The sequence below is a fragment of the Drosophila takahashii genome, chromosome 3R (genome assembly GCF_030179915.1).
Source record: "Drosophila takahashii strain IR98-3 E-12201 chromosome 3R, DtakHiC1v2, whole genome shotgun sequence".
Classification (NCBI taxonomy): domain Eukaryota; kingdom Metazoa; phylum Arthropoda; class Insecta; order Diptera; family Drosophilidae; genus Drosophila; species Drosophila takahashii.
In genome coordinates, this window is record NC_091681.1 from 13,288,869 (window position 1) to 13,302,374 (window position 13,506).

At 43.6% G+C, this 13,506-nt stretch overlaps 1 protein-coding gene across 4 annotated transcripts in view; it reads right to left on the minus strand.

Annotated features, from left to right (window-relative positions):
- Positions 1-5,791: 5,791 nt before the first annotated feature.
- The window catches only part of LOC108068829 (rho guanine nucleotide exchange factor 17), a 28,873-nt gene continuing 21,158 nt past the window's right edge, over positions 5,792-13,506 (minus strand). For 2 of the 4 annotated variants that reach the window (XM_017158641.3, XM_070216541.1), the window contains 12 exons: positions 11,482-11,742; positions 11,227-11,417; positions 10,717-11,162; positions 10,433-10,655; positions 9,594-9,685; positions 8,875-9,533; positions 8,662-8,813; positions 8,538-8,605; positions 8,336-8,478; positions 8,153-8,274; positions 7,729-8,085; positions 5,792-7,651 (listed from right to left, as the gene is read on the minus strand). In XM_017158641.3, the coding sequence (XP_017014130.3) occupies positions 7,492-7,651; positions 7,729-8,085; positions 8,153-8,274; positions 8,336-8,478; positions 8,538-8,605; positions 8,662-8,813; positions 8,875-9,533; positions 9,594-9,685; positions 10,433-10,655; positions 10,717-11,162; positions 11,227-11,417; positions 11,482-11,742 (2,874 nt within the window). In that variant the 3' untranslated portion in view covers positions 5,792-7,491. Of the gene's footprint in view, positions 7,652-7,728; positions 8,086-8,152; positions 8,275-8,335; positions 8,479-8,537; positions 8,606-8,661; positions 8,814-8,874; positions 9,534-9,593; positions 9,686-10,432; positions 10,656-10,716; positions 11,163-11,226; positions 11,418-11,481; positions 11,743-11,838; positions 12,658-13,506 lie in introns of those variants that run through there. The other 2 variants (XM_070216542.1, XM_017158650.3) reach the window with 2 other exon arrangements.

Below are 13,506 nucleotides of genomic sequence, written 5' to 3' on the forward strand. Positions count from 1 at the left end.
TGACAACGACGGCCGGAGAGTCGAAGTGGCCGAAGTGGTCCGTAGTATCTGTCACTGGGTTATTCGTTTATCGCTTCTTTTTTTCCAGTGAACTGTTTTGTGTGGATCCCAAGTTGGCGGGCATGCAAACACGCGACTTTCAAAATAATCCTGTGCCCACTGCGTTCCGTTCCTGCTCTCTGGTATTTAAACAATTGTGCAAACACTCGAAATTTGAATATTCAAATGCCCCTCGTGCGCCTCAGTGCGAAGCCCTGTTAATTCCAAGAACAATGTTTAATTAAGCCGCGTCTAACTCCGCTCCGTTGAGATAAGAGCACTGCGTATTTTTTTTAAGGGGGTCCAGAAAGACAAGATTTTTACGACGAATTTCCAAATGAAAACATAAACGATTTCGCGGGTACTCAGGAAATCTAAATTAAGACTTTTATGGTAGCCTTATAGACACAGACATAGATATAGCGGAGCGTGCAAAAGCGGGTGTGCGGGCCCGACTCTATCTATCTATATATATATTCGTATATCGGTATGTGGGGCCTTTGTTTGTACATTTTATAACTTGCAGATGCGTCTCCACGCGGATTTCGCAAATGCTCTTACTACACACTCATAATGAGTAGTGTCAACAGCTGCTGCCAGAGGTTAAATTCGGTTGTATTCGATTGCGATCCACAGGTTCATTGTTCAAGGTGAATGCGTTCCACCCACAGTGGCGGCAAATCGGTAGAATGCCCGATATGGAAGGTAAACAAAGGCATGCGCTCTGAATCCAAGCCCAAAATAATGGCAATGGTACGGCGCGCAAAAGGAGAAGGGATCCGCAGGCCAGAGGGCAAGTGGAATCAGCTGAAGTGAAACAAACAGAGTAGGCGGAATTTTAGCGCCAACAAAAGATTTCAAATTTAACTAAGAGTTCTTGGTCCTAGCAACACCTCCATTGTTATATTGTATTTATTATAATTAGTGTTATTAAAAAAAAAGATTATTTTCGAGCTGAAAATGTACTGCAGGTAAAATTAACATTTTTAAAATTACTCATACGACATGTATGCCAGATAAGGTCCTAGCAGCATCTCTAATGTTATTTTGTATTTATTTTTCAATAATTTAATAAAATGATTATTTTTGAGCTGAAAATGCATTCGAGGCTCCAAGAACTTCAATCTTTTGAAAAATTACTCATACGACATGTATGCCTGTTAATATTTTGCTTTGCAAATCGTAATGCTAGGCTATTTTAATATTAATTATGGGTTTATGTCTTATGCATTTAAAGCATTTCGTAATTTCATTAAACAACATTATTTGCAGTTCCTGATATAAATTGAAAGAGCAAGTGTAAACTGGAAAATGATAAAACAAATTCCAATAACTGTACAAAAAATAATGAATAAAGTGTAATAACAAATAAAAATACCCAGAAAAGAGAGTTTACATTTTGAGTACCATTAAATAATTGCCATTAGCTTGTTGCACAGCTTGCGGCGTGGTTAGTAATCCCCAAATCAGATCCAAAACCACAGCATACCTTCGGGCTTTTCATCGCACTACTATGAAAGTCTGAAAATCTGCTCAGCGGATTGTGCTAACCACTGGACATCACTTAGATTGATTAAATGCGGGGGAATCTGTGCGGTTCGGGTACGTGACTCTGCGGAATGGCCGGGCATAATTGGTGTCTATGCAAAGGCGATGATCCTGAAAAAGGGCAAGGAATCGGAAACAGTTGACTGGCAGGGACCGAAAAACAGCAATGGCTTCTGGTCGTGGACAAAGTTTTGCAACATCATTTAATTATCAAATGCACGTACATAAGTGAGTTTTGCAGTGACAGGAAGGTCGACAGCGGCTCCTGCTCTTCCGCCCCCAAAGAGAGCGCCTCCCGTTTCCCATTTCCTCATTCGCATTTCCCGGCCAACTTCAAGGCTGACTGAAAGTTTTTTCCCCAACGCAAGTTCGGGGGCGAAAAGAACTTTCCATTTCTATGCACCAGAAACAGAAACAGAAACTGAAACAGACCCAGACTTGGCAATCGCAATGGCAATGGCAGTGCTAAATTGAGTTTAACAATTTGTCTTAGTGGCACTTGCAATGGATTCAGTAATTGCCTGACAAATCGCTTCCCCACTTGGTTGTGGTGCATGACACTCACGCACATGACTTTTCCGTCCTACCATTACCAATCCCACCAAAATGCATACATATGTATCGGGGAGGAGTTCGCAGGACACGACAATTTGTCGCCTAATGTCCTGGCACCATGTGGAATCCAGCGTCATAAAGTTTTAATTTCGCCAACATAATTAGTCTGGGGAAATGGCGGAAGGAAGCCCTATCCCAGCTTCTATCGCATTCCCGGATCTCGACGAGTTCCATTTGCACACAGGAAAAAAAGGACAATATTGATTGTATAATAATTAAAGTATAATATTATTTATGGATTTTTAAAATCACAATTTTATATGTTTTTACGTCACACTAATTTATTATAAGAAAGATAAAAGTAGTTTAAGTGCTTAAATATTTATGTCTGTAGTTTGACAAATCTTTAAAATACATTAAAGATCTGAAAATCATGAAAAGTAAAACTTATAAATAAATACAATAATCTTAATAGATGGCTAATCTTTTAGATAGTTCATTAACTTAAAAAATATAATTTTTAATTTGCTTCAATGGCAAGTTTATGTACGATTATAGTTTTTTAAACAACTTTTCTAAATTATTAAATCATAACCATAAAAAAATCAATGATTTTACTTTTGGTTTTCCAATGTCAAATCTTTTATCGAGTCCATGATTACTTTTATTTGCTCAAATGACTATAGTCATAGCTATTTGAGCTCCCGAATTTCGAATTTATGACTAATATTTGTGACAATTTTTTTCGTGTGCAATGCCTGTTAAAGTTGCTTTTAATTGATAGGTGAACGAACCCGCTGGGTCCCTAATGTATGGCGTGGCCGCTTAGAGACGGCAAAGGCCAGAAGCTATTAATAATTTTCAATCAATAAGTGTAATATTATTCGCGTCAACTGGATTAGCGTAGGGACACAGAGCGCAGAACACCGAACGCAGAACAGCAATGGCAACAGAAACGGGATGCAAGGACCGGGGTTTGGGGGCCAACAGACAGAGGCTATATACTCCGATTACGGTTACCAGGCACACACAAATATATATATTTGTATATATATTTTAAATTTGATTCTCGAGCACCCTCGACTTTTGCCATCTTCCTTTCAATTTATTGTTCCCCTTCGAGAGGCCGAGAACGAGACACCCCCGGCCACTCGGCCATTCCATTCCATTCCGGCCTGGACTTTCCCATCCGGCCATTGTCCGTTAAGCAGATTTCGAGCTTACATTGCGTGTTGGTTTGGTGGAAAATTGTGAAAGCCCATACAAAGGACCAGTTGGGCTCGGGGCCTTTGAAGGCGGCTTAGCCACCGGATGACGGGGGGCGTGGCATGCTAGCATGCAAAATAGTGAACAATTCGAGTGCCCCGATCGACCAGTCGGGCATTAATTGGTTAATCAAGTTTACAACTGCCAAAATATCCACTGGTGAAAATGGCAATTTCGCCAGTGGCCATAAATGTGCGGAAGTCCCGGGAACAAATGACCCCGGACTTTTCCTATTGCTGTTGTTGTTTTTTTGTTGTTGTGTCCCATGAAGAGCAACCGCAAAAGCCGCATAAACACTAAATGCGTTGACCACGGACAAAACCAGAGGGCTGAGAGCAGAAAACATTATTGGAAATTATGAGGCAGGCAGGCAGGAAGGAAGGCCCAAGTGACCATGCGTATTTATGCGCATATGAACCGAGATAATCTATTTGTAAATTATGAAATATTATGTATTATTCGATAGAGAGTTTTGAGATTGTTGGAGTGGAAGGAAAGCGAAAATAATCTAAGCGTTGCCTTAAATGTATTCATTAAATCTTCGCAAACTGATTTGTTAATCAAATAAAGTTACAAGCAGAAGCCGCTCTTGATTTTTAATGAAAACACATCCATAAGTTGATAATTTCATATTAGTAGTACATTCTTTTTATTTATGGAGAAAATCTCAATTAATAGTTTTATCGCCCGCCTGTAAAATTTATCGAAAACCTTAAACTTTGATTTCCCATACGATTTCAAGGCTTAAACCATACTTTAAATTTAACAAAGGGACAATACAACGGCCCTAATTATTGCAAATGAAAATGAAATGAACGCATTTCTTATATAACAACCTTAAATGAAAACCAATCCCTGGGCAATAACAAGGTGAATTAAAATCGGCTTAAAGCCGGAGGATTAGTAAGTTACGAACTCGGGAAACGGATGGATAACCAGGCGCGGTCATAACTACAAGTATAAGCTCTTCCGTTGGCATTGCGTGAAATATTTAATATGCGTTAAGGTGGAGTACCATTTAAATGGAGGCCAACCTGATCGGGGAATTGTGCAGGCTGACTGTCCGTGGTTGGTGGCTGAAATTCCGCCCGACTGCGGTGGCAGCCATAAATAATGCCACATGAAGTTTAAAATGCAATAATGAAATTTATTAAGAACTTATGCGGAGTTAAAACACCGAAGACCTTCGGCCGGAGGGGGCGGTACTGCGGGGTTTCCTGTGTAAACACGGTCGAAAGGAATCACTGAAGTCAAGGAGAGCAGAAGTCCAGATACTCTTGCGAATCGGTAAGTCCTTAAGTTGGCTCCAAGTTGTGCGAAAGTTGGCAACTTTTGCTCGGCGAAAGTTTTTTTCCCCTCGGCTGGCCGGAGTAATGGATGTGTCGAGGCGGAACAGTTGACCATATGGAAGGGTATTATGGCAGCGTAATTTACGCAGCATGTTGCCGCACACATGTGGCCAAGCGTATCGAGGTGGCAGGAGGCGAACATAAAGGCTCGTCTCTTTCGTCTGGACGACCTGCTCCGCATCCGCCTCTGCCCACGGATGGATCCACAACTCCATGGCCAAGCACTTACGTAAATGCCTTACGGCAAAAGTTTTTCCCCTTTGTTGTTGTTCGACTGTTTTAAAAGTCCCAAATAATTGAGTTTTACGCATAATTTGCTTGATTTTATTTTACTTACGGATGCCCCCTGGTTACCTCCTCCTCGCTGCCCCTGATCCCCTGCTGGAAATGTGCCACGTGTGCAGTCCACCACAAAGGTAAACAAAAAACAATCAATAGTCCCAGCTTTGGTCTCGTTTCGCCTCACCTAATATGTATCTTCTGGCCGGGATTATCATAATCCGAATCGGTTCCGAATCGATAGTGCAACCAGCGGCGGAATTCTCGATTTTGACAAACACTAATTAAAATGAATTATTTAATGGGAACAAAGGGAGGATAAGGGATACGATACGAGCAGGGATTTGGGCAAACCAATTAAAATGCCCAGTGTCCACGTCAGTTGAAATGCATATGCATGTGCCTTCGGTTAGACACAGATAGATACAGCATAAATCCATTTATAATTAATTTTTACAAATGAATGCGATAATTAAATATGCGCGAATCTGAATCCACACGCGTATCCAAACTAAATGAGCGGCAAAGCAATTAAATAATGAATTATAAATTATTCTGGCTGCATGTGCAGCAGAATCCCCGCAGGAATCTAAACGATTCGCTCAAACCTAATAAAAAAGTAATGTTAATATAGTACCCCCTTGTATTACACTTTTTATCATTCAATTTCCAAAACAATCGCCATTTAGTTGGGCTTAAAGATTCCATTTAATATTGTAGATGATACAAACATAATCATAATACATGCTTACGCCTCCATTTAAGTAATATATATATTTATTTCTTTAACACATTTACAATTTATTATTGAACCTTACAATGCAGCTTGGCAAAGGGGGGAATTATTGTTTTAGATTCTATTATTACAGCTCATTTAGGGAGTTTCTCCTGTTTCAGCTCCTGCTTCCACTTCTGACCAAGAGCAATACCTCGATTACAATGTATATAAGTAATATATATTTAACACCTTGGTATTCGTAGAGGTAGGATAACAATTGTCAGATGTTCACTGAATATGGGAAAATGCATTTGATACATTTCATAGGATGCGTTTAGCCACTCAAATAACAGATGAAACCGCTCTCGGTGGTTCGGTGTGTTGTGGTGTCGTTTTAGTGTAGTTTAGTGGTCTTGGATGTTGGGTGGTGGATGGTGGGTGGCGGAAGAGCTTAGCGTACACTTGAAATACTGCACTGAACAATGATTAATGTTAATAACCAACCAGACTATAACATAGAAATATTCATACTTAAATTATTACAATTTGCTACCTTAGACAGACGATCGAGCTTGAGACGGCGACCGCCAATTGATGGGTCGCTTGAGTTGCTTGCTTTCGGGTGTGCGCTCAACTTACAAATAGTATTCAATTAGAAAAAATATATGTATATTTAAGTAGGTAGTGTTTGGATTTAGATTAGTTTAGTTTAGGGTTGGGGGACTTCGGTAGGGTGGGTGTGTGAGTGTTTAGTGTGGGTTTAACGTTTTGTACATGCCCAAAAAACTTTAGCAAAAACTTGAATATCACTCGTATTTATGTTAAAATTTGCAATTTTCAAATTCAATTCTCTTGCATGAAATAGGTTTTACAATAAACTTTATAAACGCCATTTAATCAGTTATCGATATAGTTATTAATATATATGTATATGTATATATTTACGCGCGTATGTATACAATAAAAATAGGGAGATGCTTAGACTACGATTTATATTTTCAATTTTATTTTTATTTTTACAAGCCTATCCTGGGCATGCGTACTCATTGTTGGAGACACACGCGTACATAAGTGACATGACCCTTGAGTGGTTTGTAGATTATAAATTCGATTAATGCGCTGGGATTCCGGCTGGGAAAGGGCAGGGTCGGAGATGGATTAAACTCGTACACAAACTGTATGATTTACGTTTAGACTTAGACCTGTATCTGTATTCAATTGAAAACAAACCTAGACTCGAACTTTTAACACTTGAATGGGGTTTACATTTACAATTAGTCTGCCTGCTAAGCAATACAAAAATATCTATCGTACTTTGCCGTGGAATCGAGTAGCTCTCCTTCTTCCTCTCCAGCGGTGCGATCTGTCTGTACATCGAAAGTGCTTTCCAAATCGCGTTTTGGCGCAGGAGTCGTATGTGTGATTTGTTTTCTGTTTTTGGCACTGCCTTGGGTGGCCAGTCGAACGTTAAATATTCTGCGAGCAATCAATATTCATCTGTACATCCGTCATCAGCTTGTCCCTTCAGTCCGTTAAGTCCGTCAGCTAATCCTACTAATTTCCAGCTTAGCAGCTGCTGCAGATCTCCGCTTGTCGGGATCTCGATTAATGCTCGGCCCATAAAAACCGCCGGGCTCTCCACTCGAGCGCTGGCCTCGGACAACCACTGAGGCGATCTCAGTTGTTGTTCTTCCAGCGTGAGAGCAGGAGCCTCCAGCGGTTTTTACGCCTTCTGCTTCAAATTTGCCATATCAATAGATGGTTGGTGCTGTCCTCGCGTCCGGCGATCTCGCTCAGCGAGTTGGCGCCGGAGTTGCGGAAGTCCTCGTAGCCATCGCCGCCGGAAATGATCAGTGTGTTGTTCGTCTCCGACTTGGACTTGGAGTGCTTGATGGATCTGGATAAATAATTGGGAAAGGAAATATATTACGGATATTTCAAACTTTAAAGTTTAAACTAAACCCCGCAACTCACCCCTGTTTGGAGTACTCATCGCTGGTGGAGCCGCCTGCATCCCGACCTCCGCTTCCGCCTCCACCGGATGCAGCTCCCTCCAAGCCCGTAGTTTCCACAAACGTTAGGAATCTGACGTGACCGGTGTGGCCATGGGGAATGCCTGTCGGCACAATGTTAATGGCACCCTTTTCGTAACCCTGCGCCGGGATGGTGAGCAAAACGCCCGCACTGGTTCCGATCCAGATGAGATCCTTGCAGCACAGCAGCGATGTTACCCGCAGACAGGCGGCCTTGTGCTGTCGGATGATCTCATCGCAATTCGAGAGCATCTTGTTTACGGCGGGGGCGAGATTCACTTCGGTAACCAGTTGGTGGCTGTGGTTTAAAGGGGTTCAGAGATAAAGATTATAAGGTCTACAGTATATAACCACTTCCTACTCACGTATTGGAATGGAAACACTTAATGTGCGCTGAGTTCTGTATGGATATCCACACATGATTGTTTGAGACTGTCATGTTTGTGATCGGCTTCGAGTCCGATGAAATCTGTATTTGATTGATGACCTGAGGGGGAAAATAGGATAACATTAGTTTTTAAATCAATAGGAGAGGTATACTTTCTTACCGTCAAAGTCTCTACATCCAGCACTTTGATTATGCCCTGGATGGAGCACCAAAGACGACCGTTGACGTTCAGGAGCTTGTTCACCGGACTGGTGACCGTGCCAATGGACAGGCAGTGCGATGAGCAAGTATTCCAGGAGGTGGCTAAAATAAAGAACCATCAGTGAATCAAATTGAGAACTGCCTAATCTTCAAGCACTTACCACCATCTCTTAGGTAAACACAGATATCACCATTTGCTAATGATACAAACACACGATTGTCCAGGTACCTGTATTATAAAATTAATATGAATTTAATTTCTATAAAATAATATCATATACTTACAAAATGGAATAGACGGCCGAATGGTGTTCGATCTTGATGCGGTTCTTCTTAATGCGAATATTGTCAGTGCTATTATAGACGTGGATGCAGCCGTCTTCAGTGCCAATCCACATGGTTGATTGATTGCTCTCGCCCTCCTCGGGATTCGAGTCCTGCGGGGACAAGGAAATAAGTAACAGGAACTTTGCCGGAGGGATGTAGAGAGAATCTCACCTGATGCCCATGATACGAGGGTGCAGGACTGGGAACCCGTTCCGCTAGAGTTGCACCAGATCCCGCACCTGTGCTCCCGGCGACATTCAGCGAGGCTGCTGCGGCCTCCGTTTCATCGTCGCTGGAGCTGAGATTCAGTTCCAGCTGAGTATCACTGCCGCCAGGCGCCGTGGTCGCCGCATCACCAGGATCCCCGCCCGCAACCGGTGTGGGCGTTGGCGTCAGCTTCTTCTTTTCCGGCGTCGCCGTCGCCGATGTGGAGGCACTCTGGAAGCTGGGCGAGATGCTCTTGCGATAGTCCCTCAATTGCTGCGTGTAGCTCTGCGGAGTGTTGCGCTTGTCCTTCTCCTCCTGACCACCGGATCCGGCAGGCTGCTCGCCACTGCTGTTCCGACTGGAGGCCGCCGAGCTGTAGGCCGGCACGGAGGCCACGCACAGGATGCGGGCATTGCACACCCCGTTGCAGCTGGTGACATTCGGCTCGGGATGCAGCGACATGATGCACACCTGACCCACGTAGCCGTCGCTGTTGCAAACCCAAACATCCCGGTTGTCACTCAGCGTGGCTGCCGCACAGGTGAACTGCAGGCCAGCACGGGTCTTGCGGATGGGTATGGAGGTGAGGAACTCGGGAATGGGATGTCGCTCCAGGGTGGCAGCTGTGGGTGAATAAGTATTACTTATTGGAAGTTATCTAAGGGAAGGTACCCATCACTTACCCAGCTTCTGCTTGGCCTCGTTGAAACTCTCCTCCCATTGCGTGCGCTTCTCCGTCTTGTTGAAGACCACGGTCAGCTTCTGGTTGCCATTTCTAAAGCAATAAGATTTAGGCTTGTATTAAAAGGAATTGGGGTCTTACAGTTTATGTTCTTAAATTACAAGAAATACATTATTAGTTGGTGGATTAAATCTGGATAAACACTTGTATACATAAACACTACATGTAGGTTTACATACAGAACTTGCCGATCAAGTTGCAATCCTCTAATTACAGAGGCTTTAGTTTCAACAGCTAATTGACCATTTTTATACCCGTTACTTGTAGAGTAAAAGTATTTAACAGCAGAAGGAAGCGTTTCCGACCCCATAAAGTATATATATTCTTGATCAGGGTCACTAGCCATGTCCGTCTGTCTGTCTGTATGAACGCTGAGATCTCGGAAACTACATAAGCTACAAGGTTAAGATTTCCCACACATATTCTTGGGATCCCTACGCAGCACAAGTTTATTTCAGCCGATTGCCACGCCCCCTCTAACGCCCACAATCGCCAACTAACGATTTTAAAATGTGTCTGGCGCCCACTAAAGATTCCCGAGAAGTATATATTCAATTTTGTTGTGTATATTTATACCTATCGAAATGTAGAAGACATTTATCAAATCGGACCATTCATTAAAAAGTTATGCGCAATCAAAATGTTATATATCAATCTCCCCCGCACTCCCTTTAGCTGAGTGACGGGTATTAAATAGTCGGGACACCAACCCGACTATAGCGTTCTCTCTTGTTACAATTCGATTTCGATTACAGGGTTCTTAAATTTGGTTCCACTTACGGAGAACTGACTGTCAGTTCGAGCATATTCAGCTGGGTGTCGTTTGTCTGGCGCTCGGAGAGCTGTCGCTGGACATCACGATGGAGCTCGCGGATTACGTCCTCCAGATACTGATGCGGGTATTTTAGGGATACGGCTATGTCGGTGATTTGCTGCAGTTTATTGCAGTCTTCGGCCAAAGTCTCGATTTCGCTGACGATGCGCTTAATGTTTTCGTCCTTGGCTACAGAGTATATATATAAATCGTTATTGATCTTAAATTCAGAGGAGCTATTATAACTCACATTTGACAATTTCCAGGCAGTCCAGCGAGATCTTGGTGAGGAACTTGTACTTATTGGTGTCCAGGGTGGTGGCCACAGTGCCCGGGCAAATGGAGCTGTTTGGCTTGCGAATCGTGCCGCTTCGTTTCTTGATGCTCGTGAGGACGAGCAGATCGTTGAACAGGAAGAAGCCACGATCCTTGCGCGCCCCTTGTCCCGATGGCATGGAGACCAGGTCGAAGAGCAGGAACTGCCTTTCCGGGGCTATAAGATCGGTGATGCCCTCGATGACACCTTCCAGTTCCCGCAGCGTGGCCTCCCTCTGTCCATTCTCCATGATCTCGCGCTCCTTGCAGTTGATGTGGACCAGAATGTCGTGGACCAGCTTCAGCACATCCTGCAAATGCTTCGTGTCTGGATGATCGTGATCCGTGTGCTTAATCAATCGCTGGAAGAGCAGTTCATAGCTGGGAATAGTTTGGGATTATTAACGAGATATTCTTCTGATTTACTTATATGATGGAAACTCACTTGGGAAACTTTTGCACAGGCTTGATGAGCAGATTGTCCAGGGTCAGCTTGCCCTTGTGCTCCCGAGCCGTCGACTCGAGGAACTTGGAAAACGAAGGTCGCTGGTGCTTCATAGAGCGAATGGCGTTCTTGGCCCGATTGCAGTTGTTCACAAAGGATGTGTAGACCTCTAGGACCTCTAGTTTCGAAAACTGTGAAATAAGATAACAGCATTACATCATAAAATGCAAGAGAAATTTATAATAAATATATTACCGTATCCATGAAGGCGTCGCCCACTTTCTGCTGGACATCCCAGTCATCCAACCGGCTCTTCAGGTCGCCCAGGAACCTCTCGTGAATCTCGAGGATGTCGGGGACCATGAAGAAGATCTCATCCACAGTGCGTGTGTCTATCATGCCGGCATGCTCGGGGGCCTTGAGCACCTTCAGATATTTGACGACCACGGTCTGTAGGGATTCCACGTAGGACTGCTCATTCCGGTAGATCTCCTGCACAACATAGGTGCGTGTGTCCTGGGGAGAGAAGAGATAATACAAGGGGAATCATTAAAGATTATCACCTAAAAATGTGTTGGCAATTAGTAGAGGGTTAATTGCGACCAGACTTACGCCTTCATAGCCGCCCAGATTCCATTTACTACTCATCTCGAACTGCGCCCGCCGCTCGGAGTCGTCCTCCGAGTCGGAGCAGGTGATCGAAGTCATTTTCTTCAGCCTGTCGCACTTGTCGTTCTGATAGCCACTCCCGGCCCCGCCCCCTGAACCGGCAGCCGCCCCGAATCCCGCCTTGCTGAGCCGCGCCACCGTTGTGGTGGCCATCGAGACCGCTTGGGAGACGCTGCTGTTGATGTTGCTGCTGCTGCCGGTGCCGCAGCCGCTGATGTTGCTGCTGCTGTGCGAGTGGGTGTTGCAGCTGCTGCTGCTGTTGCTGATGTTGCTGCTGCCACTGAGGTTGCCGCTGCCGCTCGGCAACTGTTGCATGTGGGCGGGGGCCTGGGGGAGCAGGGCGGCGGCAACGGTTTGGGAGGGCGCCGTCAGGGTGGCCTGCAGATCCAACAGGCTGAGTCGCAGATTCTCGCGATTGTGCGACATGCTCGAAATGCGATGCTAAGTGTTCTCTCTTTTTTTCACTTTGTCACTAGTTTAGGCAACTTTTTGTCTCACTGCTGCAACAACGCCACTGAATCTCTGGAGCACCGCTGAAGCATTCTGTGTTTCCTATATTTTTTCCCTTTTGTTTATAGACAAAAGCACACGACTGGTCTGGCTAAAACACCCAAATAGACTGAAAGTGCAACAAGCGACTGGCATGAAGCAAATTGCAGCTGGGCGAGGATGTTGCACAGCCACAAAAACAGACACCCACACTCACACACGCATGGAGAACAACCTGCGTAGTCGGCAAGTGGGAGAACCACTTGCCCACGTTCCACATGCCCTGCACTTGCACTCAGAACATAAAGTTATAAAGTTCTATAGATTTTTCAATGCGTATATATTAATTTTTTTTAATATAGGAAATTGTTTCTCAAGATATTGAAAGCAAAGAATTGGGATTATTCCTTTTACAAATAAGTACTCTCGAAAATATTTTTTAAATATATCGTTTTCACAGTTTAAAATGTAGTTTTAGTTCACAATACAAATGTGAAATTTTGCATAAATATCAAATTTTTAAGTAACTGTCTTTTTGAAATAACATAACTGGTTTTTAAGAATTCGGTTTTTGAAATAAATTAGTATAAGGGATTTGACACAAAAAATCAATTTTAAAACAGGGATAATGTCAAAGTAAATTTCTTTTAAGTGACCAAACTGGTTTTTTTTTAGTTTTCAACATGAAATAAATTAATAAAAGGGTTTCGACTCATGTCTAAATGATTATTTCGAGTGTAAGTAACGACAGAGAGTCACGAGTCACTCACTCACAGGGACAGCCTTGAGCACCACCACCCCTCGGCCCCCTTGGCCCACCGCCACTGCATTGTACGCGTGTGTGCGTGTGTCTGTGTGTGATTTGATAATGACACTGACCATGTTGTTGTTTGTCTTTGCTGACTGAAGGCCAATAAGGCGCAAAGGAAAAACAAAGGGAAAGCGTGGGTTGGGTAGAGGAAAAGTATATCCATACATACATATGTACGACATAACAAAAAAAAACCAGTTGCGGTTCTGTTTTCTTGTTTTTCCTTTGAATCACGACCAACTGCTGTTCAGCTGTGCTGCTGTTGCGTTTTTAATTGCCTGATTAGGGCAACAACAAAAGCTATGAAAGCA